This window comes from Drosophila takahashii, chromosome 3R, assembly GCF_030179915.1.
Source record: "Drosophila takahashii strain IR98-3 E-12201 chromosome 3R, DtakHiC1v2, whole genome shotgun sequence".
In the NCBI taxonomy this organism is placed as follows: domain Eukaryota; kingdom Metazoa; phylum Arthropoda; class Insecta; order Diptera; family Drosophilidae; genus Drosophila; species Drosophila takahashii.
Genome location: NC_091681.1, coordinates 14,106,948 through 14,133,077, shown reverse-complemented (window position 1 = coordinate 14,133,077; position 26,130 = coordinate 14,106,948). Strand labels below are relative to the sequence as shown.

At 38.3% G+C, this 26,130-nt stretch overlaps 2 protein-coding genes and 11 non-coding genes across 16 annotated transcripts; all 13 read right to left on the bottom strand.

Moving 5' to 3' along the window:
- Positions 1-927: 927 nt before the first annotated feature.
- Positions 928-24,913, bottom strand: drn (doctor no). 3 transcript variants are annotated; one of them, XM_070216295.1, is made up of 5 exons: positions 24,772-24,913; positions 8,649-9,095; positions 8,424-8,582; positions 2,962-3,154; positions 928-2,896 (listed from the first exon to the last, which is right to left on the bottom strand). In XM_070216295.1, exons 2-5 carry the CDS (start codon positions 8,745-8,747, stop codon positions 2,748-2,750), a joined length of 600 nt encoding a protein of 199 aa, XP_070072396.1. In that variant the 5' UTR covers positions 8,748-9,095; positions 24,772-24,913; the 3' UTR covers positions 928-2,747. The 3 variants fall into 3 exon arrangements, with proteins under 3 accessions (XP_070072396.1, XP_017010954.1, XP_017010955.2); XM_017155465.3 differs by lacking the exon at positions 24,772-24,913 and adding an exon at positions 21,319-21,932; XM_017155466.3 differs by lacking the exons at positions 8,424-8,582; positions 8,649-9,095; positions 24,772-24,913 and adding an exon at positions 3,642-3,866.
- LOC108066782 (uncharacterized) lies at positions 3,420-5,059 on the bottom strand. 2 transcript variants are annotated; one of them, XR_011418932.1, is made up of 3 exons: positions 4,745-5,051; positions 3,642-4,646; positions 3,420-3,585 (listed from the first exon to the last, which is right to left on the bottom strand). XR_011418932.1 is itself a non-coding variant. In XM_070216294.1 (2 exons), the coding sequence occupies exons 1-2, from the start codon at positions 4,965-4,967 to the stop codon at positions 3,838-3,840; spliced, it is 1,032 nt and encodes a 343-aa protein (XP_070072395.1). In that variant the 5' UTR covers positions 4,968-5,059; the 3' UTR covers positions 3,420-3,837. The 2 variants fall into 2 exon arrangements, 1 of the variants encoding a protein (XP_070072395.1); XM_070216294.1 differs by having other exon boundaries at positions 3,420-4,646; positions 4,745-5,059.
- Positions 5,722-5,799, bottom strand: LOC123002391 (small nucleolar RNA Me18S-Gm1358). Its single transcript, XR_006412085.1, has one exon. It is a non-coding gene; the product is annotated as a small nucleolar RNA Me18S-Gm1358 (small nucleolar RNA).
- LOC123002389 (small nucleolar RNA Me18S-Gm1358) lies at positions 5,997-6,074 on the bottom strand. Its single transcript, XR_006412083.1, has one exon. It is a non-coding gene; the product is annotated as a small nucleolar RNA Me18S-Gm1358 (small nucleolar RNA).
- On the bottom strand, positions 6,270-6,347 carry LOC123002383 (small nucleolar RNA Me18S-Gm1358). The gene has a single exon (XR_006412077.1). It is a non-coding gene; the product is annotated as a small nucleolar RNA Me18S-Gm1358 (small nucleolar RNA).
- Positions 6,545-6,622, bottom strand: LOC123002390 (small nucleolar RNA Me18S-Gm1358). Its single transcript, XR_006412084.1, has one exon. It is a non-coding gene; the product is annotated as a small nucleolar RNA Me18S-Gm1358 (small nucleolar RNA).
- LOC123002382 (small nucleolar RNA Me18S-Gm1358) lies at positions 6,818-6,895 on the bottom strand. The gene has a single exon (XR_006412076.1). It is a non-coding gene; the product is annotated as a small nucleolar RNA Me18S-Gm1358 (small nucleolar RNA).
- On the bottom strand, positions 7,092-7,169 carry LOC123002387 (small nucleolar RNA Me18S-Gm1358). Its single transcript, XR_006412081.1, has one exon. It is a non-coding gene; the product is annotated as a small nucleolar RNA Me18S-Gm1358 (small nucleolar RNA).
- Positions 7,365-7,442, bottom strand: LOC123002386 (small nucleolar RNA Me18S-Gm1358). Its single transcript, XR_006412080.1, has one exon. It is a non-coding gene; the product is annotated as a small nucleolar RNA Me18S-Gm1358 (small nucleolar RNA).
- Positions 7,638-7,715, bottom strand: LOC123002385 (small nucleolar RNA Me18S-Gm1358). The gene has a single exon (XR_006412079.1). It is a non-coding gene; the product is annotated as a small nucleolar RNA Me18S-Gm1358 (small nucleolar RNA).
- On the bottom strand, positions 7,909-7,987 carry LOC123002388 (small nucleolar RNA Me18S-Gm1358). The gene has a single exon (XR_006412082.1). It is a non-coding gene; the product is annotated as a small nucleolar RNA Me18S-Gm1358 (small nucleolar RNA).
- Positions 8,183-8,260, bottom strand: LOC123002384 (small nucleolar RNA Me18S-Gm1358). Its single transcript, XR_006412078.1, has one exon. It is a non-coding gene; the product is annotated as a small nucleolar RNA Me18S-Gm1358 (small nucleolar RNA).
- LOC123002381 (small nucleolar RNA Me18S-Gm1358) lies at positions 9,188-9,266 on the bottom strand. Its single transcript, XR_006412075.1, has one exon. It is a non-coding gene; the product is annotated as a small nucleolar RNA Me18S-Gm1358 (small nucleolar RNA).
- Positions 24,914-26,130: the final 1,217 nt, after the last annotated feature.

The following is a 26,130-nucleotide window of genomic DNA, read 5'->3' as shown; positions in this document are numbered from 1 at the left end:
AACTAAAGCACACTAAAGCATTGTAAATTATTGTAAATGAAAACTACAACTATGCAAAAAATATTGAAATGGGTTTTAAATCAATTCGAACTGTATTTTATTTTTCTTCATCTTCCCTCCGTTCAAAGTTAGTAAATCAGCTTTAAAACGTTTTTAAACTGTGGTAAACTTGTTCGTTACATCTTAAAATCCTTCATTTTGTGTGTTTGTGTATGTATACAATTTTACTAATTAATTATATAGTTTTTAATGAATTAAATTACGATATAGGTATATGTAAAGTGTTGCCTTTATTGTTGTGGGGAAAAAATTATAATTAAAATGACATTTAGCTGTTCTTGTTGTTTAATTGCAGTTATTTCACATCCCCAATTTCTCCCATTCTATCGATGGCTCTGTACATTTAGGTTTCGTCTTTCATTAAAAATTATATTGAAGTTGGTTACTAGTTTTGCATTTTCCATCTCTGATTTTGTACAGTTCAAATGTTCTGACTAAATACTCCCTATGAGGTTGGACTTTACTATTGCTGGATTGGCTTGCTCTACTTATGTCCAGAATCTCCTGTGCACAAGGAAGGTCTCGAATGTAGACCCTCATTGACCCCGAGATTCCCCAGATCAACATTTAACTAGTAGTGTCGCCTATGCTTAGGGAGCCCCACTGAGTTAGAATCGGTCTGCAATCTCTATCAAAGAGAATGGGAAGGCGATTGGTTAAAGGCGAGTTTGGTGTCGGCTTTTATTTTGCTTCTGCTGCGAAAAAGATTCTTTTCAGTTCTGTGTGCCAAAGTTGCGTATTGGATTGGTTTTGGTCGTGTGGAAATTTTAATTGTAGAATCAAAATTTATTGCAGTATTTCCTCTTTGTTATTGGTAAGTTAAGTTTTACTTACAATTTTTGTTTTGATTTTTTTTTCATTTTTGTATTTTTTTCGTAGGGTTAACAACACAATTTATTTCTAGATTTAAATTTATTTGCATAGGTGTAATTGGTTTGAATAAAAATTTAAATTATGTTCTACAGAATGAAGAAAGCAAAATTAAAAAGGGGTTTTGTTTTGTTGTGTACGCATTTTTTAATATAAACAAAGAAAAACTAAATAACGCTTAAAGCAATAAAAATCTAAAGACGAACCATATATATTTATTGTATTTTTTGCATTTTTTGTTTGCCATTTTTGCTGAATTTGCTTTGTAACCACTATATATATATAGATAGAATATGTGTATTAGCTGGTTTTTATCTTTTTGTTTTTCGCTTTAATGTGCATATACCCAAATAAAACTATATATGTGTATGAGTCACACAATTTACATATCCTACCATATATAGATGTATATATAGTTAATATTACGCATATATATAATTCATCGAAAATCAGAAAATTAAAATCAATTCAATTTAATGTTATTGGGACAGGAGGGGCAAAAAGTAAAACGAAGAAAAAACGCCGCTTGCACTGCATTCGCCTGCTTTGATTCACTAAGTAATTATAATTATATTTAAATTTCTATGTATAGGGAGTTGTTATGCTCCAAGTTGCTTTACACTAAACGCGCTGCTCGTTCTTTCTTTCTCTCCCTAGCTATTCTCTCTCTCGCTCGTGTCTAGCGTGGTCGTGGATTTTTAGATTTTTAGCAAACTGCTTAAGGAGCTCTACACAACTGCGTTATTCTTGGTTTCTTTTCTTCAGGTTTTTTTACATTTTTTTTGTGGTGAGGGCTTTGTTTTTTTACGCTTAATTTTGCATATTTTTTCTTTGCTTTTTCTTTTTTAATACATATACATAATTAATTAATATATATTTGTTTTTTTTTTCTTTTAGTAGCTGATAATTAAGAATTGAGAAAGAGTTGGTTGCTTGGTTGCTTTTTGTATGTGAATTTGGGTTTGTTAAATTTCTCTTAAAATTTCTTTTCATATTTTGCATTTTGAATTTACTTAATTTTTTTATTTATTACACTCCAACATATTACAAAAACAAATGACACACATCGTCTACTAAAATGTTGTTGCGTTGTATGTAACATGAAACAAGGGTTGTTGTTTGTTGTGTGCTTGTTGTCGTTGTAAATGTGGCGGTGTGTTTTTAGCTAAATACAAACAATTTGCAAATTGTATTTGGAATAACAAAATATATCAACGTTAGTCGATGAATGGTGTTTTTTCTTCAAAACGGTTCTTTTTCGGCCCAGCTCAGCAGGCGACCAAGGCAATCGGTTGTGCTGGTTGTTGGTTGTTGATGTTGCGTTGCTGCGGTTGAAGTTTCATTTTCACAAACGCGGCGATGATTGTTGTTGCACTTGCTAACGCTGTCACGCGTCTGGTTCAAGATGTACAAAGGTGTTAACTGCCGAACGCTGCTTGCTTGTAGCATGTTGCATGTTGCTGCTGGACGTACGCTGCTAGCTTAACGTTGTTGAGCATCGAAATTGTTGTTCCAGTTGTTGCTGCACTTTTGCGGGGTATTTGGTTATCGTTTCTCTGTACTATTGTTGCTTGCTTTTGCTGTTTACATTATAATTACACTACAATTACAGTTTATATCGATCTTTATAGTATTACTCTCTGTGTATTTTTGTGTTGTGTGTGGTGTGTGTTTATGCTTTCTGCTTTTTTATACGATTGTTGTTGTTGATTCTCTTGTTATAGCGCAGCATATATATATATATGTACTCTTATTATGTGTAGTTGGTTATTATCATTCTACGGCTACTGTTACTGTTACTGGCACAATATCGAAATTCAAATCTTTTGAATCTTCTCGCCAACGACAACCGGGTTGTTGCGTCGGATTTCCTGTGCGCCGTGCTCTCTGTAATCGAATGTGCAGTTATGTTTATCAGAATAACGATGCACGGCGCAGTACAGACCGCCGCAGCGACACTGGAAACCTGGAAAGAAAAACGCAGAAATTAAATACCGAAAATTTAAGGATTCAAGAGCAGACACAACTCACCGGTCAGTCCAACCTTCTTGCGGCACTCGCCACATCGGTTCTTCTTCTTTTTGGCATCCTTGTCGTCTTCCTTGTCCTTATCATCCTCCTCGTTGGCGGAGGCGGCTGCTTGTGTGGAAGTGTTTGGACCAGTCGCCGATGTGATGGCTTCGCTGTTGACTTTGGCAGCAGCGGCGGCTTCTTCGGTGATTTTCTGCGGAAACGGAAAGAAATAAAATTTCAATCACATGACAAAAATACATGACAGCATCAAGAGATATGCTAGTATTATTTCAAAAAAAAAAAAAAGAGAGCATTTGTACAGCTGCGTTAAATAAATATATTTTATAAACACGAAAGCACTTGGCTTATTAATTCCCTTTTCTACTTTAACCCATAAAAAAGATAACTATTATTTAAACTACAACTATACATTCTGGTCCTCCGCCTCGAAATGCATTCAAAAAGCCTTGAAGATCTTTTCTTTAGTATATTATTTCCTTTTTTATTAGACCAAACAATTTCGACTGTTTCATCAAAATGTTCAAGTGTCCGCGCTGTGTTTTTCTGTTGAGTGGTGTCTTTCTGGCCGGTGCAGAGCAGCCTCAACTGTGCAACTGCTGCCAAGAATTCCTATCGAATCGGCTGAGTGTGAATCTATTTTGTGAGGGCAACGATGTAGATGTGTGGTGAATGTTTACCCGCTTCTTGACTGCTGCCCCGCCAGCAGCAGCAGGTGCGCTGCCTCCTTCTGATGCACCTTCTGCCGACTTTGCTCCGCCCACATCGCCTCCATCGGGTGACACATCCCGGCGACGCTTTTCCCGCAGCACCTGATGACCGGTATCCTGATGCGCCGGCTCCTTCTCGCCTGGATTCTCCGGCTGATCGCCGCCTTCAGACTTTTCCATGGATTCGCCGACCATTTTGTGGCTGGGTTAGAACTCTTCGCTGAATCCCAGTTGTTCCCGTCGTCGCTGGTTTCTTGCGTGCGGCTAATCCCGCACTTCTTTCCACCAAATGGGAGCTGCTCGCCTTTGCCTTGGCCTTCCCGATCCTGCCACCTCCAGTTCCCGTTGCCGTTTCCGATTCCTTGAGCTTCTCCTGTTCAGCTGATCTCTTGGCCTTGCGGAGAAGCGCAGTTGCCAAAGCTGATTTACCAGTTGCTGGCGAGGATTTGCCCACAACGTTTAGGCGCAAAATGCGTGGTTGCGCTGGGGGTTTCACATCAACGATGGTGCCGTGCTTGTTGATGTCCTGGTTGCTTGTGGTTATGCCACTTGAGTTCAAGAGTTCACTGGCCGTTCCTCCACTTCCGCCCTCGCGACGCGATCGAATCCGCTTCAGCTTCTTGACCTTCTTCTTCAGCTGCAGCTCGCCAATGCGGGCGGACTTCTTGGTGCTGGTGACGGATGGATAGGTGTGCACATTGGCCGAGAACTTGACGCGCCGCTTGATGCTCTGTGGATCTGGGGACTTGCCACCGCCGACTTTGCGGCTGCTGGCCAGCGAACTCTTCTTGATGGCGGCGGACGAGGGAAGGGTTAGGTTGCTGCTGCCAGCGGAGGGCGAGACGACCGCTCCGACGATTGGGGCACCAGGCACCTTGGCAGCAAACTTAGCGGCTGCTGAAGCGGCTGCGGCGGAGGCGGCTGCTGCAGCGGCTCCCGCCCGGCGGTATGGGGGGCGTGGCGGTGGTACCGGAACTGCAGCATTGCATCGAAGTAAAGGAGAGATGTGTAGGTGGGAAACGAGGTTAGTGCGCCTGGGCGACGCCGGTAGACCCAGTAAGAGCATTCAGTACCCTTTGCCGAAGCGATCTGTTGGGGTAACCCCCCATCCCTGTCCATCCCATTGACCAGGCCAGGACCCAACGAGTTGGCTAGAGGACCGCTTAGACTGGTAAGAGCCCCGGCTGCGGCCCTCTTCACTCCGACTGATCGAGTCTTGCCAGCAAGTGGAGTGCTTTTGGGAGCGACACGACCCGTTTTCTTTTGCGGCAAGGCACCACCAACGGTAACGACCATCACGAAGATTTGAAAATACTTAAATTTCGAAATATGGGCCGAAATAAAGGAAAATTTGTAATCCGAGCAGAATGGATTGCCAAACTATTGTCGAATGGAAATGTCGGCTGAGTGACACTAAACTGAAACGAGTGGCTGAGGTTCTGGGTTCCAAAAGGTGGCTTAGAATATTAGGAATATTTTTAAATATTTAAATATTAAAGCAAAGATATAATTTATGCTTCACTCTACCAATAATTTTATGCTTTAAATATATTTAAAAAGGAAACCAATGATTCGGCTTCTCTAAGCAATCTAAGTAACCCTTTTACGACTCTTATATTTTCAGCTTAGTGCACCATCATTTAGAACTTTATGGGCACTGTCCTTTGAATGGTCTCTGGGAGACAGGGTCTGTGGTCACTTTACCTTACTTACTTAGATACAACAGCGTAGTCGATGGCAGACACTTCAGGGTATTACACTAATCAACACCGTCACAAATAACGCAGAGATCACTAAGCTAATTCGAAAATGCAAACACAAACTTCTTGGATTCCCCTAATTTTTTTGCACATACAACTAATTGTATCAACAATTTCACTTAAGATTACACTGAATTTTTATCCGAAAGTCAAAAGAATTTGTCACTGACTGAACAAAAACGTTCCCCAGAGTGAACATAAAATACCTAGCCTTCGTAGTTTTCGTTCAAGCCCAAACAGTCTAGTTTATCAGTAAGAAAATCTATCACAGATTATATGGGACATTATTCAATATTCAGAAATCCATAATCTGCACAATGCTATTGAAAGCTTAAGAGTGGTGCATGGAAATATCATCATTTGAAACTATATCCTAAATAAGTAATGTGACAACATGAAAATCCTCAACCCTTATTCCTAAAAATATATGAATTCGAGTTTAGACATTCACGTAAGTAGATTGAATCGGTCAGTTTTTGTTGAAACGTATTTGGATTTCGTGGAAATCCAATCAGTGGAGTTAACCGGTAATCAAATCTGTCACAAATTAGATAGGACACTATTCAATAATCAGAAATCCATAATCTGCACAATGCTATTTAAAGCTTAAGAGTGGTGCATGGAAATATCATCATTTGGAATAATATCCTAAGTAATGTAACATGACATGGAATCTCTTAACCAAAATTATTATGCATACAAGAAATCGAGTTTAGACATTCACGAAAGTAGATTGAATCGGTCAGTTTTTGTTGAAACGTATTTGGATTTCGTGGAAATCCAATCAGTGGAGTTAACCGGTAATCAAATCTATCACAAATTAGATAGGACACTATTCAATAATCAGAAATCCATAATCTGCACAATGCTTATAAAAGCTTAAGAGTGGTGCATGGAAATATCATCATTTGAAACTATATCCTAAATAAGTAATGTGACAACATGAAAATCCTCAACCCTTATTCCTAAAAATATATGAATTCGAGTTTAGACATTCACGTAAGTAGATTGAATCGGTCAGTTTTTGTTGAAACGTATTTGGATTTCGTGGAAATCCAATCAGTGGAGTTAACCGGTAATCAAATCTATCACAAATTAGATAGGACACTATTCAATAATCAGAAATCCATAATCTGCACAATGCTTATAAAAGCTTAAGAGTGGTGCATGGAAATATCATCATTTGAAACAATATCCTAAGTAATGTAACATGACATGGAAACTCTCAAACAATATTATTAAGCATACTAGAAATTGAGTTTAGACGTTCACGAAAATAGATTGAATCGGTTAGTATTTGTTGAAACGTTTTTGGATTTCGAGGAAATCCAATTAGTCGAATTAACCGGTAAAAAAATCTATCACAAATTAGATAGGACACTATTCAATAATCAGAAATCCATAATCTGCACAATGCTTATAAAAGCTTAAGAGTGGTGCATGGAAATATCATCATTTGAAACTATATCCTAAATAAGTAATGTGACAACATGAAAATCCTCAATCTTATTCCTAAAAATATATGAATTCGAGTTTAGACATTCACGTAAGTAGATTGAATCGGTCAGTTTTTGTTGAAACGTATTTGGATTTCGTGGAAATCCAATCAGTGGAGTTAACCGGTAATCAAATCTATCACAAATTAGATAGGACACTATTCAATAATCAGAAATCCATAATCTGCACAATGCTATTAATAGCTCAAGAGTGGTGCATGGAAATATCATTATTTGGAATAATATCCTAAGTAATGTAACATGACTTGGAAACTCTGAACACATATTGCTAAACATATAAGAAATTGAGTTTACACTATCACGAAAATAGATTGAATCGGTTAGTTTTTGTTGAAACGTTAGTGGATTTCGTGGAAATCCAAGCAGTCGAAATAACCGGTAAAAAAATCTATCACAAATTAGATAGGACACTATTCAATAATCAGAAATCCATAATCTGCACAATGCTATTAATAGCTTAAGAGTGGTGCATGGAAATATCATTATTTGGAATAATATCCTAAGTAATGTAACATGACTTGGAAACTCTGAACACATATTGCTAAACATATAAGAAATTGAGTTTACACTATCACGAAAATAGATTGAATCGGTTAGTTTTTGTTGAAACGTTAGTGGATTTCGTGGAAATCCAAGCAGTCGAAATAACCGGTAAAAAAATCTATCACAAATTAGATAGGACACTATTCAATAATCAGAAATCCATAATCTGCACAATGCTATTAATAGCTTAAGAGTGGTGCATGGAAATATCATTATTTGGAATAATATCCTAAGTAATGTAACATGACTTGGAAACTCTGAACACATATTGCTAAACATATAAGAAATCGAGTTTACACTTTCATGAAAATAGATTGAATCGGTTAGTATTTGTTGAAACGTTAGTGGATTTCGTGGAAATCCAAGCAGTCGAGTTAACCGGTTATAAAACTATCAAAAATTATTTAGGATACTATTCAATATTCAGAAATCCATAATCTGCACAATGCTTATGAAAGCTTAAGAGTGGTGCATGGAAATATCATCATTTGAAAAAATATCCTAAGTAATGTAACATGACATAGAAACTCTCAACCAATATTATTAAGCATACAAGAAAACGAGTTTAGACATTCATGAAAATAGATTGAATCGGTTAGTATTTTTTAAAACATTTTTGGATTTCGTGGAAATCCAATCAGTCGAATTAACCGGTAACTAAATCAATCACAAATTATATAGGATACTATTCAATATTCAGAAATCCATAATCTGCACAATGCTTATGAAAGCTTAAGAGTGGTGCATGGAAATATCATCATTTGAATCAATATCCTATGAATGTAACATTATATCGAAGACATTCATCTATAAATACTATTACTTTTGGACTAGAACCGATCCAAGGATCTAACATTAAGAACTAAATCCAGATCCCTTGAAAGTGAAATCTGGAACCACTCTATACCATCCGTCTTCGTAACTGTGCTCACCTCTTTGACATCGTTGTGTGGCTGTTGTAAACTGGTGACTGTGGGCTGTGCGGTGTTGGTGATTGCGATGGCCGGACTGAATGTGGGGCTAGGTTGTGGGCTTGGAACGGAGACAGGTGTGCTGCTCACAGGTGGCTGTTGCTTTTTTCTAAGCGAGTCCTGTAGAAAGAATAAGAGAATATTTAATATAGATTCTGGGATGAATGATATATCGAGGGGACCTACCTTATAGCATACGGAGCAGAGACCATCTGTGGCTGGATTACCATAGAAGCCGCAACCGGAGCGGCACATGGGTTGCATTGGGTTGGATTCACGTTCCATGGCTGGCTAGAGAGCCTTTGTGTGTGTGTGCGATCGGTTTCTTTGTTTGTTTGACTGGCTTGATTTGCCCAGCTGCTTTTACTTTCGCCCAGCGAAGTTTCGTCTGCTTCCTGCTGCGGCAGCGACTCCTTTCCTTCCTGCTCTCAGTCGTGGAAGCGTGCAATTTCAAATTGGCAACGTGCAACTTGCAACTGGCAACTTACAACTTGCGACTCGCAACTGGCAACTGTTGATCCGCCGTTTGTTTTTGCGGGTCTTGTTTTAACTGTTGTTTAATCAGTTTGTCCAATTATTAAGGCTGCGCTTGTGTTTTTCTTCGTGACTGCCGCAAATAATTCGGAGTACGAGCTGTAAAAACGAAGAAAGATAGGGCAAGTTAGTAAATTTATCGTGTATTTATAATCAAATTTCTAGATATTGTACAGATTTGTTTTTTTTGTCAATGTTCAGAAATCCATAATCTGCACGACGCTACTTAAAGCTTCAGAGTGGTGCATGGAAATATCATCATTTGATAAAATATTGTTTATAAAGAGTTATTAGTTTACATTTTCCTTATTATCTTTGATTTACTTTCAATTTCAACGCAATTATGCGAGCAATTAAAATGGATTATGTAGTTTAATATTGATTATCTGCAACTATGTTGCACCAAATTGAATTGCAACACGTTCAATAAAACTGGCCCACAACCACATGTACAAATTATGCTGGTGTGTGGATGCATAAAAAATGTTGCAACAACAATAAAAAACTATGTTGTTTTTTATTTATCTGCCTGCTCTCTTCAAGGCTGTCAAGCATATCGCACACAAGTATATACATAGAAACTATACATCTGCGAGAGAGGGAACAAAGTCGGGCCTAAACCAGTTCCACCAACAAGCTGAGAACGAGAGCCGTAGTAAGAGGTAGTAAACTAAACGAGTTTGCTTTTAAGTTTAATGAATATAAAACAGTCACACCTAACGGTTCCAAATGCTGCCCATATATATTCCCCGAGTATCCAATTGTTTATGTGGATCGATTAAACAGAAAATACCTGGCGAGTATCGATTTATCGCGATCAGTTTACTTTCTCAAAGTCGAAAAGTCGACGTGCCGAGCTGCACATCCATCACAATCGGAGTAGGAGAGAGTTATGGGCGAAATCCGAGACATACACTTTAACTTTTAACATTTCTAAAACAAAGTTATAAAATTCGAAATTAGATAGCCTACATCTTCTAACATTATGTTATGAAATTTAAGCATATCAATTTTATAATATCTAGTTTTCTTCTTATTTTTTCTCAATAGCTGCTGTACCAAAATAAGCTTTAAAAGTTCTCCCATATTTAAAGTTTTATTTCTCCTAATTTTTCCTAGTGTAAAAGCAAAGCAAAACGTAATGGTAAAAGCCATCCACCAGCAACAACAACCATAAGAAAGAGAGGTGGAGATTGAACCATCAGTTACATTGCGAAGGAAAGAGAGGCACTGAGAGTGACGAGACGAGAGGGAGAAAGGAATAGGGCGGTGGAGAGGGACAGGAGAATTGAGCACAAGCACAATAACATTTACTGTTATTTTCAATGCGACGTTGGAGCTTGGGGCGAGAATCAAAAAATGGGCACACGAAGCGCTCAGTGCGTATCTGTGTGTGAGTAAGTGTGTGCAGTAAAGAGAGCAAGATTCTGTTATACAAAATTTGACCTTAGTGGTGAGAAAGCCAGCTTTGCTTTGCTGCCATAAATTACAAACTAATAAATGGCTTAAATTACAGGGGGGTTTCCCCCTCTACACAGAAAACCATTGCACAACTGTGGCCAATACCACCAACATTTTTACCCAATACACGGACAGACTTTTGAGATGTGCGCATGTAAAATAAAAAAAAATAAATACAAAAAGCCATAGCAACTTTTACATTTACAACGTAGCATGGGGAGTATTTTCTCTTTTCGAGAGCGCAACATTTGCCGTGGTGAGTTCGAGTTCGGTGGAGCACGGGGAGCGAAAAAGGTGACATATGTTTACATTGGCATTGCATTTACATAGGATTTGTACATACAATCATGTTGTTTTTGTGTGGTGGGCGCAGCCATAAATAATTTTTTGTTGCCTTTGCCTTTATTTCGACGCAAATTGTGCGATTGTTTGAAAAAATTTATTTTGATTTATAGTTGCAGTGTAGAGCGCAAAGCAAACAGAGTGCAATGTTCAAGTGTGTGTGTGCTAGTGTGTTGGCTTGATTTCCTGCTGTTGTCATTTAATTGCAAAGTCAAAACAGCTGTCTGTCTCGCATCCTCTCTCTCCCACACACGCACACATAGAGCGTGCACTTATACAGGAGGTGGACTAATCAAAATGTCAACAATAAAAGAAAAAATTCCCCACACAACAAATTGGCAGGCGAAACGAGGAGAGATGTAGCCGCCTCTCTCTCTCTATCACACAAGTACACAGAAAAAAAATTAACATTTGATTAATAGTTTTACATAACATTAAAAGAAAATTTGTTTCTATATTTTTCTACATATATTTCCCAAACATTAAAACCATATTCACATATAATACAAAATGTAAAGATTTTTAAGTCTTTAGTTTTTTTCAGTGTACGTGAGTATATACGTACGTCAACAAGCACGCGCGGCTGCTGTGCCAAAGTTATATTTTTGTTTTTTTTTTTAACAAGAATAAAAGCTGTGCATATGTATTGAGTTTATTTATTTTGTTTTGTGTGCCTCCCCACCTCTTCCCCTTCCACCCCTTCCGCCCACCCAGCGACGACCTCTGCTATTTTTAAGCGAATTCGTTTTGTTATCTGGCAAGCGTGTGTTTTTCTGTTTTCGTGTGTTAAAGTGTTGGCCATTAAAGCAAATAGGAAATCATATGATTCTTTCGGGCGAACTTTATGACGACATCACTCAAGCGCGTGACGTCATTGTTTGTTGCTCTCTTCGACAGAAGAGAGAAAAATGCGCATTCGAGTAAATTGCATAAGTAAAGAAAAAACGCAGAAAAATATGTAGGTAAAAAACAGAAAAAATAAATGCAAGTGCTAAGTGCAAAACAATTAGCAAGAAAGCAAAACTTGCCGCGTGGTTGCCATTGCAAAAAGGCATTATTATGCAAGTCTGGGGCGATAACAGACTAGAAATCGAGGGAGGCAAGAAGAAAGGGGCTTTAAATCAAATTCCCCGGTATTATGCACACTTATTGAGCAACTGCTTATCTGGTTTTAGTTCTATTTAAAAAGAAATATGTATATTTGTTTAACTTTATTGAATAAAATATAATCATTATTATAGGTCTATTTACTCTGGAAATATCATGCAATTTATTTACTTTTAAGTTCTTTGGTCCTTACATCATTCGTTTTTGGATTTCAGTTTTCAGAGGGGTATCACAAAGTCGACTACCAATCACTTTGCGTCTCTTACTGATATGAAACTGTAATAAAAAGCGGACGACTGTAAGCAAATTACACACAGACACACTCGCAGGTTAATGTGCTGTTGTTGACCTGCATTCAAATACTGAATTTTACAACAGGAAAGGCTCGAGAAACGGACATCATGATGATGATGGGCAGCATAAAAGGTAAAAATATAAAAATAAAAAAGAATGAGAAAGAGCCCCCAACAACTCCAGGAACAACCACAACAAACACAAACCGCTCTCTGACTCACATTTGCATATTAATGAGCGCGTAAAGCGGACCAGACAACAGCGATAAAGATAAAGGAGCAACAACGACAACAACCATATGCTGATGAAATGCAACAAAGAGTCAACATCACCCATTGAATTATTAAACTTTATTAAAATGTGCGCAAAAGGAGGTGGAAAAAAGAAACGAGAAAAAGAGACAGCGAAAACTAGAGAGAGAGAGCCAAGTCAAGATGGCTGCTCGGCTCAATTTAGAAGCGACTTGAGCTCAGGGGCTTAAGCTTAAGCTCAAAAAGCAAGTCGCAAGAATGCGCGGAGCTTCCGGTCAGGCAGCTGAACCCAAAAAGTCTTAACCCTCCACTGATTCCATAAACTAAAGCCGCCATTTCGGTTTTGGTTTCAATTATTTAAACTTCTCATACATTATTAAACCTAATTTTAGCTTAAAGTAAGATTTTCTATTGTTAAATCAAGTATTATTTTAAAAAACTGTTGGAAATAATATGCACAATAAAGAGAATATAAAAATAAAAAGAGATCTTCAAGCTAAGATTAGGTTAAGTTTGGGTTTTATTCTTATTATCATTTTTTTTTCAAGTCTAGTTCTTGATCTTATAATCTTTTTCCTTGCTTTAAAGAATTGAAGACCAGAAGGTGAGAAAATTCAACCCAACTTTCCTTTATTTTGTAGGGTTAAATAAAGATGTTCCTGCCCGAATCGCTTAAAAAATGGTTAAAACAATCAATCAATGATGTAGATACACAAAGATACATAGAGAGCGTGCCAATGGAATTGGTTTAAAATTAGAGTTGAAGGCGAACAAATATAAAACTAACGGTACTGGGGCTGGGAAGAGAAAATGCCAAGAAATAGGAGGCTAAGAGGAGAGCGTGAGCTGTTACCGCCCATCATTAATCAAAATAAATTACAATCTATGAACGGACGAGACGAACGACGACGATAAGACGACTACATTTGAGATTACAGAACGGCTCTCGCTTCAGAGTTATATTTTTTAGCCATAATAAATGATCGCCTTCAAGAGCCCATGTTTCCGGCGATTTTGTTGCGAAAATTATCAGACATCCGAACACAACGCCCTCCAAAGTGTATGAAAAATAAATGCACAAAAAGGCTGATCCCAGACATCGGGGCAGGGCAGCTTAGGATTAACGTGTATACGTGCAGTATGCTCGGCAAACAAAACCACAACCCAACAAAAAAAAAAAACACAAAAATGAAACGCTGGGGAACACCTGTTCAAAATTACACAGCTCAGGGAATAACAAAATGTTGCCACAGCTCTCGATGTTGTGCGATAGGTCAAAAAACTCAACATGCACATGCCTGGGAAGTGAGTACAAGTTCAAAAACTGAGGGTTGTTGGAAGCAGCAAACCTATTGATTTGTATATTTTAAAACTGGGAAAGACAGTGGGAATAGGGATGAGCCATTGGAGGGTTAAAACTGGAACTTGGCAGACCAACACAGTCGTATTACCATTTCTGGAACCCACAATAAGAATCTTAAGTTAACTTTATAAATTAAAAAAAAAATATTTTATTAAATTACTATGATAACTCCACATTTGTCTGATACAATCTTCAATACATTTACGTTCTTAAAATTACACTTGGAAAATCATACATTTTCCAATTTTAATTTTGCTTTCTTTTACCAGGAAAGGGTTCATTTAAAGGAGGTTTTACTGTCGACTGATCGCCTGCGTGGCAGGATACAAACAATCAACAGACGACAGGCTGCCCTGCGGACTTGAACTGATTTCACCTTGAACCCGGGTTCTTTTGGACCCAGACAAAGGAAAAAAGGAGAGAACGAACCACAGAAGTCAACAACAATGGCGGACATTAAGCAGGATGGGGAAGGAGAAAACACACAAATGTACACAAGAAACGAAGCAAATGGCAGCAATAAACAGATTGTCACATTTTAAGTGCAGACCGGCGGTAATCGTTATCGAAAAGGCTGCAAGTATTTACCTATCGGGCTGCTCTACTCTTCTTTTCTCCCCAAAAAGAGTCATCAAAACTACAAAGTCATTTTTTCTAAAACGTCATGTATTCAGGCGAACAAAAGTAAAATCATTTGGATTCTGGGTCTTGTGATTGACGAATGAAAAGGCAAATATGAGTTCCAGTGCATTACACATTGATCAATTGATAGACGTTTTTCAAATACATTTTATGAGTTATACAAAGTGCACGTTTTACGTTCAAATAGCAAGTACGTGACGGTTGTTTTCTGTTTTCTCAGAAAAAAACATGTGCTTTCAAATAAAGGTCTTACAATTTAAAGGTTATTGCTTTAACTTTATTTCATTTTACGAACTTTTTAAGTACTTGAAGTTTGTAAAACCTTTGGTTAACACTAATTAGTTATTACGAAAAGGAAATAATAATTCACTTAACTTGGAGAGAATGAATTTTTAAATGAATATGTAACTTCCACTTTGATTTTTAACCTCCGGTTAGTTTTAGTAACTGACCTTCGCCAGACATCGATCCATCTTTTATTGCCGTCTGGAGAGGGTAGACATTGATTGAAGTGATTTTCACTCGACCGCATGTAATTAATTAACATGAGTACCCTCTGTTCTATATACAGCAGAATTGCATTTAACCAGAACGAACCCGTTTTTCTTACTTTTTCGTACTGCTGCCTACTTCTGACCACATATATATTTAAAAAATTCATTTATAAGAATTTACGAGCACCAATAATTCACTTGAGCCATTTTTTATGAATTATGTGCAAGTAAGTGTGTGCAGCAGCAGCCAAAGGCCATAAAATAAAAAAATAAAAGGAGCAGGCGTTGGCCGGAAAGGAAAGAGAATGGATGGGGCAACAGATAAAAGAAGGCGAACATGGCGAGAAAGAGGGGAGGGGGTGGGGGCCTCGTAGAAGTGTGCAAAACCCCGCTCTTTGTGCAGCGAAAGTCACCACAACTTTTGCTCTCTTTCCTGCTGCTCCTGCTATTTCTTCTTCATCCGTCTTCCTTCTTCACTGCCTGCTACAGGTCACAAAAGCAACAAATAAAGGGAAGAGAAATGGAAAACAAATGGCAAGGTGTGCAGTTACAATGCCCTTCTACACAGGAAAAAAAAATAGAGGATGGAATAAAATAAGGGTTTTTTATGTTTACATGTAACTGGTCAAAAATAACATATTTTTCTCTCTGTGTACCCCCTAGTAATCCCTAAATTTTTATTAAGTAGTTTTTTCAGTTGCCCTTTTACACACATGGAGGAAGATTAATGAAAATCGCCTGGGAAAATGAAATATGAAACGCTTCACAAGAGCGACGTCCACATGAGTAGCCTGCTCTCTTGGCTGGAGATTGCGTTCACTGGAATAGGATAGGGGGAGAGTCTAAAAAACCCGAAGAAGGAGGAGGAGTAAGAGGCGTAGAGAAGGAGAGTTGACAAACCCCAGAGACCGACGACCAAAGCAACCACCGCGATGATGAAGATCATCATATGGGGCAACGTCAACGCTGCAGGGGAGCCAGAAGAAACCGAAAAGAGGAAGAAGGCGACGAAAGAGGAGAGGAAGGTATCACAGCAACAAAGACAGCCAAGTGCTGAGTATTATCCAACGTGTGAAGCGGAACTAATTGGCAAATTGATATTGCTGCAATAAAATCAGATGAATTGCAGTGCAATTTGTAGGTTAGGGTTAGGTGTACAAATTTTTTTTTATTTATTTTAAATAAAATAAAATGCCAATAGGAAATATATCAATCTCTAATACCAAAATTGAATGTCAAGCCATTGTCCCACTTAAGAGGGTCTACAAATTTCACGTTACAGTGTGGAAAGTGGAAAATGCGGGCGAAAACTCAGGGGTAAAACACTGCGGATGTTGTGCAAGCGCAGTGAGAATAAATGACGAAACAAATAGGTAAATTAGTAAACAAAACCTGAACTCCCAGAGCGTTGTTCACTGTACCTCGACAGCAACGTCGCGGCTTTATGGGCTAATCAAATCACTGAAGCCAGACAGCACTGTGAGGCCCCAGCGGAATGGAATTGAGAATGGAGTTCGTAGCTCTCCGGTGTTATGGCCGCGATTTAACAATCCGCACACACCGCCGAAAAGAAACCAGTTTTATAGAATTCACAAAAAGTAAGTGCACAAAGGAGCAAAACAAACAAAACACAAACTCAAAAACAAAAAATAAAAGAAAAAAGGTAAGATATATATTTTCAAGACAAAGAAGAAGGCTCTCTTTCTCACTCGATGTCTTCTGGCTTTGGTTTTATGTGTAGAAAACCGAAGGCCGTTCAAAGACTCTTTATATTTCTTCGCTGAGCTTTGAAAATTTACTCTCGACTGTAGTGTGTAGTCTGTGGTCATTTGAATGACTGACTGACTGACAGACAGACTGACGGAAAATGCGAAAACGAAAACAATGACAGATGCGGAAGCCTTGAGTCATGAAATGGAGATGGATTTAAGCCAGATGAAAATACAGTCGAGCCTCGTTAACTTGAACTTAACGTCTGCCAATAAAATCGTGTTATAAAGATCTCAAGTGGCTAAATAATAAAATTAAGGAAGTTTAACTTGCACTTTACCTGAAATTGTTTAGAAACTGGTATCATAAACATACCACAGATATTATAGCTGATAATTGAAACCATATGGAACCCTCCCATTATTTTAATTAATCAAGTTTTCCTCTTTGTTTGCCTTTAGAGAGATGTGCGACTGTAATACGAGAAATATACTTTTGCAACTGCCATTTTGTGCTATTGAACTTTGCCGTTGGCGCTTGAACTTTGTCAGAAGAACACCGAGGGTATTATTCGCAACAAGATGGGAAGTCTGGGGACTGAGTCACAGCCAAGATGAGATGATGACTTGGTTTTGGTTGAGGTTTTGGTTTTTGGGCGGTGGCGCGTCGCTTACATTGAACCCAGCAAGAGAAGAAGAAACAGCATGTGCATCGTTGATTTTATTGATTTATGCATTACAGATTCGCTTCTTTTCTTCTCATTTTCCTCCTCTGGTAAATATAAAGAGGCAATGAACTGGAGGAGACCAAGACACGAGACAAAGAACAAGTCCAGCGAACAGGGCGAGGCAGCAACACCATAACCATTGCAATCACCATCTGAAGCAAGGAAGCGCTTCGCACAAAAGAAAAGGCTGGGCCAAAAGTTTCGCTTTTCATTTTGTCTGGCTAACGGTTTTTCGTGCGAGTGTGGGAGTGAGTTTAACGGTCGCCATGGTTGCCAGATGTGGTGAATATGCGCGCCACAGGCATTGGGAAAATACAAAGGAAAAATAAAGGAAAAACCTCAAGGAAAATCCAGCAACAACGATTTAAATTTGCTGCCGACAAGGAGAAGCTTTTCTCTTATTTTTCCTCTTTTTTTTTTGGTGGGCGCGCACACAACTTTAATTTGTGGGCTGGTTTGGGGGGTTGGTGGCTCCCCACTAAAGCCAATCGAGCGCCTAAATCGATTCCCACACCAAACAAAAAAAAACCTCTACAGCAAATTGGAGAAAATTGAAAATAAAGGAAAAACAAACTAGCGAGGAATAGATAACAATACTGGTGGGGAGGCAAAAGAAAGGTTAGACGACGACACGGTGCAATGGGAAAATCGATGTTGGAAAGAAGGAAAATTTGTAGCTCTTGACCACAAGGTGAGCCAGTTGTAGTTGTTGTTTTTTTTGGTGGCTTTTATCTCCTCTCTTTGTGGCTCGATTTTACGTATTATATTATTTCTTGTTTATTCGTTTTTGTGGTTTCCTCATAAGTATACCCAAAGCCAGGAAATTAAAATTGCATTAAAGTCGAACGAACAGTTGGTAGCAACATTGGAGACCTCATTTCGCCAACAGGGACTTGCTTTCAAGGATTCGCAATCACTTTGATGACGGGGGCCACTCAAAAACATTCAAAATAAAATACAGATAATTTATTATTTGACCCAAATATACTGGGCTCTATTTGTTTTTCAGCTATTTCCGTTTTGTTTTCCTCGCAGACAATAAACAAAAGATATATACAAATTTATTTATGTATACCAGACACATCTCTCTTTCACATTAGATAAAGAAAATTCTGGGAATAAAGTACACATGTAGAAGTTGATTGATGAAGAAAAGCAATTTATGCAGACACCAAATTAATTTACATTGAAATCTATGCCCGCATTTTATCGCGGTAATTGTGCTCCCAAAAAACCGATATATGTGCATACTTAATGCCCATTTTCAATGGGATTGTATCGAGATCGGAATCGACGCAGTAGTACAGTCTGTTCCCAGCAAATACAGCAGCGTTCAAGGTAATAGTACCAGTTTTTGTTACAATAAAATTTAAGTTAAATCAGTAAGACAGCTTATATTTCTACATACAAATTTTAAAAATTATCTTTTTTTTTAGTATTGTTATTATTTAAAGCACAGTTGTATTTCTGAAAGAAGCGACAACAATAAAAAAAATTGCATAACTTAAAACGAGAAAAGAATACAAGAGAGAAAACAACGACAGCCGACAAAAAGAAGATCAAGTATAGGGGATTAGGGTACTATAAATAGCGCTCTGCACAAAACATTTCGAAAACGGCAACAAAAGATAATGAAAAGGCACGAAATGTACGACCCGATCTGATGTTTTCGATCGTCTGGCCGATCGTATGGCCATATGGTGGGTGGATGGCTGGCATCGGTTTTTTATGGTGGCAGGGGTGTTGTACGGGGTGTACGGCATCCATTTACACGCGACCTATAAACAAAAACCAAATGAAAATGAGGCCGCGGCCACTCACGCGTCCGACGACTCGTTCGCTTATCAATTTTTACTTGTTTATATAAAAAGCATTTAGCCACAAAGAAAAAAAAAGTAGAGGAAGCGTAAAACGATGAAAAAATAAAAGGCGTAACAGTTTAAAGGAAGGAGGGGTCTTTCGTATATAAGATAAATACGTGTGTGTGCGGCAATTTGTTTGTTTTTATGTATATTAACTCAATTTGATTTTCACCCGTCATCACAAACAATTTTTTATTCTTGTTTTTCGAACGACTCGAAACTTGTTTGAACGCCTGCCTTTGTGTGTGTTTTCGCTAGAAATTTAATTCTTATAATTTTAGATATTAGCGACAACGGCACGTGTTGTTGTTGTGCGACTTGCCAAGAATTTAAAGCCATTTTTGCCAATAACAGGATTAGTCACTCGGGATCGGGAAAGTTCTCAAACATTCGTGTCAGCCAACATCGTTCCATGAATCACAAGGGTGATAAGCAGAAAATAATTTTCAATCTATGAACTTTGATCAAAAAAATCATCTATGGTTTGATCTCAACTTTTTCGAAAATTTTTGGAGAATATTATATTTTTCCCGACTTAATTTTAACAATATGGTCCCATTTTTTTACGTGTACCAATTCAAGAGAAATCCACCTTGATCGCAGATCAGCTGAAATTTATTCAACTGTTTCCTACTCTATATCATCGACTATTTGTCTTGCTCTCCGATTCACTTGAAAACATGTTTGTTTACCGAGCCAATCACAAATAATTAGCGCTTGATTCGTTTCCTATCTTTTCCGACTGTTATCTCGACAAAATTCGACTGAAAATGGCGAAATAGGCCGCAGAAGATTCAAGAAAGTCGTCATTTTGTTTAATTCAGGCACTAAAAGTGCTTGATAGTGGGCAATCAAAAAGTGCATATGGCAGAAAACGTGCCCTAGGCGATAACAGATCGGTCTTTATATAAAGCATCAGCGTAGAAAAAATAAACGACACGTGTGGGATGAGAAAGGAAAAAAAAAAACATACAAAAACACAGCAAACACACGAACAAATATGTACTTTTTATAATTGTTACAAGGTGAGCTGGAGTTTGCACAGAAAAACAGCAAATGGCAAAAATGAGTCACCAAGAAAAATGGAAAAACAAGCAGAAACGCGATGACAAAGTCAGCTGGGTGACCATCCTATTTGCCAGGGTTGCCATCGTCGCAGCCAAAAACCCCTATGCATTCGCTGATAAGAATCCGTAATCCCTAATCCGTAGATAATTCAAATTCGCCGTGGGTTGGCTATATATACGGGTCGTCTATGAGTCATACGAAAAAGTGAGAGAGCAAAAATTCCAGTCACGCACTGCAGGCAAAAAAGAAACAATATACAAGTTGTGGAGTGTGCAGATAAAGACATTTCTTCAGTCAGTGCGATAATGCGGAAAATGTTATTTAAATTTGGAGATAGCCGAAGGGTACATACATACATAGTATATGTATATATACATTTCTGTGCGTGTTTGTACTTGAGCTATCAGTCATTTATTTTCCACTTATCAGCAGAGACGTCCTTCGCTTCAAAGTCTACATTTTGTAGTTGGGTTTTGGTTTTTGGCAAGTCGTAATATTTTGTTGGCAAAGAACCCAAGAAAAAAAAGAACTTGGACAGCTGCACTGAATGAAAATGAGATTAGGGAACAAAGAATCAAGCTTTTTTGTAGATTATTTTTGGGGTTCAAACTTTTATTTCTAAACTGTAATCTAAAAAAAAGATTTTAATGAATTTTAAAATTATATTTTATAATTTTTCTTCTATTTAAATTTTTTTAGGAACTTTTTTTTAAGTTTAAATTAATGTTGTTTTTTGCCATTTCCCTTTTTCTTTTAAACCATTCTCCTAACTGCTATTTATTTATTGTTTCTCCTTTTCGTATTTCGCGACATGGCAACGCTAGTCGCACACATACACACGCACATGTGACGTAGGCATGCCCGTGTGTATTGGTGCCTGTGGTGAAGAGAGAGAGCGTGGGGAATCGACTGGTGGTGAGTTTAGCAACGTAGGCGAGCGAAGAGGAAAATGAAATAATTTATAATTTTCTTCGTTTTTTTTCTCGTTCGTATTCACTTACTTTTTTCCAATTCGTTTCGGGTGGAAATTACACAGGCTTGAAACAAAAACTTAGAGCTTTGTTCGGATCACAGTTGTTGGAAATTTTTGTGTGTTATGTTGGTCTCGCAGAAATTCAATTGGTTGCTAGTAATTATTTTAATTTTTCTTTTACAGAGAATTGCACAGGGATCGTTGCAGAAGGAGGAGGGCAAATAATATATCACAAAATGGTTGTTTTCCTCGTTTTCCTTCGTTAACTGTGGCGCTTTACGGTTTTTCTGCGATATTACAGGATTTTTACGTTTCAAGATTTTTCTTTCTTTTTTCTTGGGCACAACGCACACGACGACGCTGCTGAGCTGCGTCCTGCGGTTTTTCTCAGCTGCGAGAGGAAAACGCTGCCGTTTTCCTGGTGCTTTCAATTCTTTCTTTCTTTAATCGCGGGACGCACAAGCACGACCGAGAGAGAGGGAGGGGAGCGCGGGAGTGTGATTATCTTGTTGTTTAGTTGGGTTAGCAAGTCGCTGAGCTGACGATGACAGTTGTGGGTAATTGAAGCCAAAAGCCAAAAACCAACGTGGATCTGATCCTCCAAACGCGAAGTGAAGTCTCCAAGCACTCGAACTGAAATGAGCGGACCTCGCAGCGATGGCAGCCAGCGAGTGGTGAGTTAACAGCGCGCTGTTGGTGGGAACCTGGCGGTGGCAGCGTGAGCGACTTGAACTTTGTCGCTTAAAGAATGTAGGGTGAAATACGTGACATTTGACTTATTTTTGAGATCATTAAATATTTTTGATTAGTTTAAATATTAGGTATGGAGCAAACATGCTTATTAGAATCCAGGTTTTCATTATATTAAACTAAATAAATATGATTTTATTTAAAAAAGAAGGTAATAGTCTAGAAGAGCGGCCTGAGCACCAAAAACCGCGAAAAAATTACCCTCGATGGACCGCGATTTCTTAGGAATTTACGTGCAGAAGATTATTTGCGGAAATGCATGGTTCTCTTGTAATTGCATTTCAAAGTTGCGTGTTTTGCTATAAAAACAAAGTAGGATTTTGAGGTGTTTTGTGTCATTTTGCTATAAAAACAATGTAGCATTTTCTAGGAATTTATGGGTTTGCTATAAAAAACAAGTAGGCTTTTGTTGCTTAATCAGAAATGGCACTTTTGATTTTTGTTTACTATGGATTCCTGCAACGGGTGCACTATTTCTTATAAAGACTTTCTTGCCATGGACGAAGAAGAAGTGTTTGCATTTCTGCAGAGACATGGAGTTGTTCTGTGGTTGATTGGAGTAATTTTCTTCGGGAAATTTATCTTAGCTGGACGAAGAAGAACGCAAAACAAATAATAGGTGGAGACGGTTTAACCGTCGAAATTGACGAAACCAAAATTGGCCGGCGCAAGTATAATTGCGGTCGCGTGGTGGATGGCCAGTGGGTTTTCGGAGGAATTTGCAGAGAAACCGGTGACTTTTTTTTGGTGCCTGTGGAGGACCGTAGCCAGGAAACGCTCCTTCCAATTATAGAGGCCAACATCGCCAATGGAACCAGAATTATATCCGACTGCTGGAAGTCATACAATGGTTTAAAGGATGCGAACTACTCTCACATGACCGTTAATCACTCAGTAAACTTCGTCGACCCTGAAACGGGAGCCAATACACAGCGAATAGAGAGACTATGGCGTGATCTAAAGGAGAACATTCCCCACTATGGCCGGAAAACGGAGCACTACCAAGGGTACCTAGCGCGATTCACTTTTTTGAAAAGGCACCCAAACCACACCTCAAGATTCCATGCAATTTTCTCAGCAATGGGCGAATTGTTTAATCCTGAACGCGATGTTAGTATTTAAAAAGAGATGGGATTTTTTTTTTTTAATTTTTTTGCCTCCGGCGCTTTTTTAGCATTTCCCATCTCTTTTTAAATACTAACAATTAACTATCTTAAATTTCAGGAATCCACCGATACGGACAATGAAAAAGAATAGGCTTAATCTGTACCACTAACCAGCATTTTTTATAAATAAATATTTACTGTCCAATCATTAACCATAGTTTTATATAGCATTTTATTTACTATTACAAATAAGTTACAAGTATAAGGAGGTACTGATAAAGACTAAGGTTGATCCTCCTCGGATTGCGATTTCTTAAGACACATCTTAAAAATGTATATGTTGGTCATCCATGGTCGCCCAAGCTCTTAAGGAATCACGGTCCATCGAGGATATTAATTCGCGGTTGTGGGGTCTGGCCTGCTATAAAAACAATTTCACATTTTTGTCGAATTTTTTCGAACGCTTATTATTTTGACAACAAACGGAAAGCCCATATGTTTTTTATAGCAAAATGACACAAAACACCTCAAAATCCTAGAAAATCCTACTTTGTTTTTATAGCAAAACACGCAACTTTGAAATGCAATTACAAGAGAACAATGCATTTCCGCAAATAATCTTCTGCACGTAAATTCCTAAGAAATCGCGGTCCATCGAGGGTAATTTTTTCGCGGTTTTTGGTGCTCAGGCCGCTCTTCTAGACTATTACCAAAAAGAATAGTGTCTTCTTTTATAGATTATGTGTCTGCATACATCTTTACTTTTAATTTAATTTACATCGTTATCTGTATATCAGATAAATATCTTTCGTGACACGATCAAAACCCAACTCACTCGCCCATCACCAACCATCACGAACACTGTTAACGCAGAGAGAGCGCCGCTGGCTGGTGTGGTGGGAAAGAGGTGGGAGGGGAAGAGGATGACAGGCTAAAAAGAAATCGCCAGTCAACGGAGAGAGGCCAAGTAGGAAATAAATTAAATGTGAACCGAGCAAGATGGTCGAAAATGCGTATTTCCAACGAAAAAACACCACGTCCATGTTAACATAACAGCGCTCCGTTAACAAAATAAGAAAGAAACAGTGCAAAGTGCACACACAATAAGACGGAGAAGGGGAAGCGAGGGGAGAGACCAGACAAAAGACCCATGCAGCGATAGAGAGAAAGACTAAAATCGAGTCCCTGCCAGAAAATCAAAGCTATTTGCGCTTACTGGGCGTTTCAGGAAACCTACGAATGCGCTTTTAATAATCTTTATGGTTTTCGTATGACTTTAAATTGGGCGACGACACAATTTCGACGACGCCATATTGTTGGCCAGCCAGAAGAGAGCAGCAGCGCGCGTTAACAGCGCGAGAGAGCCGAACTGCGCTGCTGCTGCGTCATCAATGCAAACTGCGCACTTTTTAAAAAAATCTTTTTAATATCAATTTCTATGCGTTCACCCAACGGGGCACAAAAGTATTAATGTTGAAATCGCCAGCGAGTGGCAATTGCTTTGTCTTCCCCAATTTTAATCTTTTTAATAACAGTGCCTTATTGTGAAATGGCTGTTGGCTGGCCGTGGTGAGTTTCCCCCGCAGTTTAACAGGCCTGCAATTTGGTTTTCCCATCACCCTTACCACGAGAATATCCGTTTTGGGGTGCACTTTGTCCAATTTAATAACGATTTTAAGAAACATTTGTTGTCTAATTTGGTGTTTGTACTTATTGTGAAATAAATCAGTCAAATGATATGTCACTTTGGACACAGGTGTTGAATAGTTTGGTAAAGAGTGTAGTGCAGTACACACTTGAAAGTTTTACAACACTTGAAAAAAAATATTTATGCTAGCACACTACTTTTTACTTTTTTAATTTTAAATTATTAAATATTTTTCATAACATAAGCGATTACAGAGTACCCACCATTCGACCATGTTTCCACTAGATCGAAATGTTATTTTTCGCGATCACTCGCAAAGCAAATGCAAAGGCAATTTGAAAAGCCAGAGTGGGGCTAAGAATTCGCTTAATTAGAGGTCATAGGCTCCAACGTGATCGTGTTTATATAAATAATATAAAATATCATTTACGATCCGTAGATACCAGTTTGTGAAGTTTCTCGACAAATATTTCAGCTATCAAAGGTCGCCTGGCTGCCTACAAAATTGGTTCTGCACCAACCTTGTCGCATTGATAAATAAGCCGAAATAAAACAAAAATAATAACAAATTAAATGGACAGACAGTAAAAACACGCTAATGTTAACGAACTTTGTAAACTTAAAGGCAAGGTTGCAGGCAGAAAAGCTCCAAAATTATGCGAGACGTAAAAAAGCAAACTTAAATGCGAGCCATACTATACACATACACACATATTTACGTAGTATAAAGTCGCAGAGCGTTAAAAATAAAATATCAGACACGCAACAGCGACGGCAGCAGCAGTGTTTTCTATAGAAAACGAAAATTATTTCCTGCTTTCAGCAACAACACCCGCGTGAGGTGGAAAATGAAAATATCGCCCTGCAGGCGGAGATAACAGAGTTGGGGGCGTCTAACATGCCGTGGTGAATCCGAAACGCATTCGCTGGCCATTGCAGTTTGTTTACCATCAGTTTTTAGCCACAAACCTTATAGCGTACATTCATATACCCCATACCATACCCCTTGGAATTAAAACGACGCAGTTGCGAGAGAAACCGAGACGGAGATACAAAGGGGCTCCAAACAATGCGTAAAAGAGGTGATTGATAACAAGGTGCGCCTTACAAATGTTCACTGTCTGCCCTCCACGAGCAATACAGAAATTCGTTTAGACCTCCAATCTGTTCGGAAGTCTGTATGCTTATCTTATTTGGTGCCCTGATTTGGGGATCGCATAGTAGCAGATTTTGGCGACAAGGTTATTGGCTGAGACTCAATATTGTACGCTGAGAAATAGTAGAAAACACTTTTATTTTGTCTTTGAAATAAATTTTTTTAATGGTTAAAGTTAAA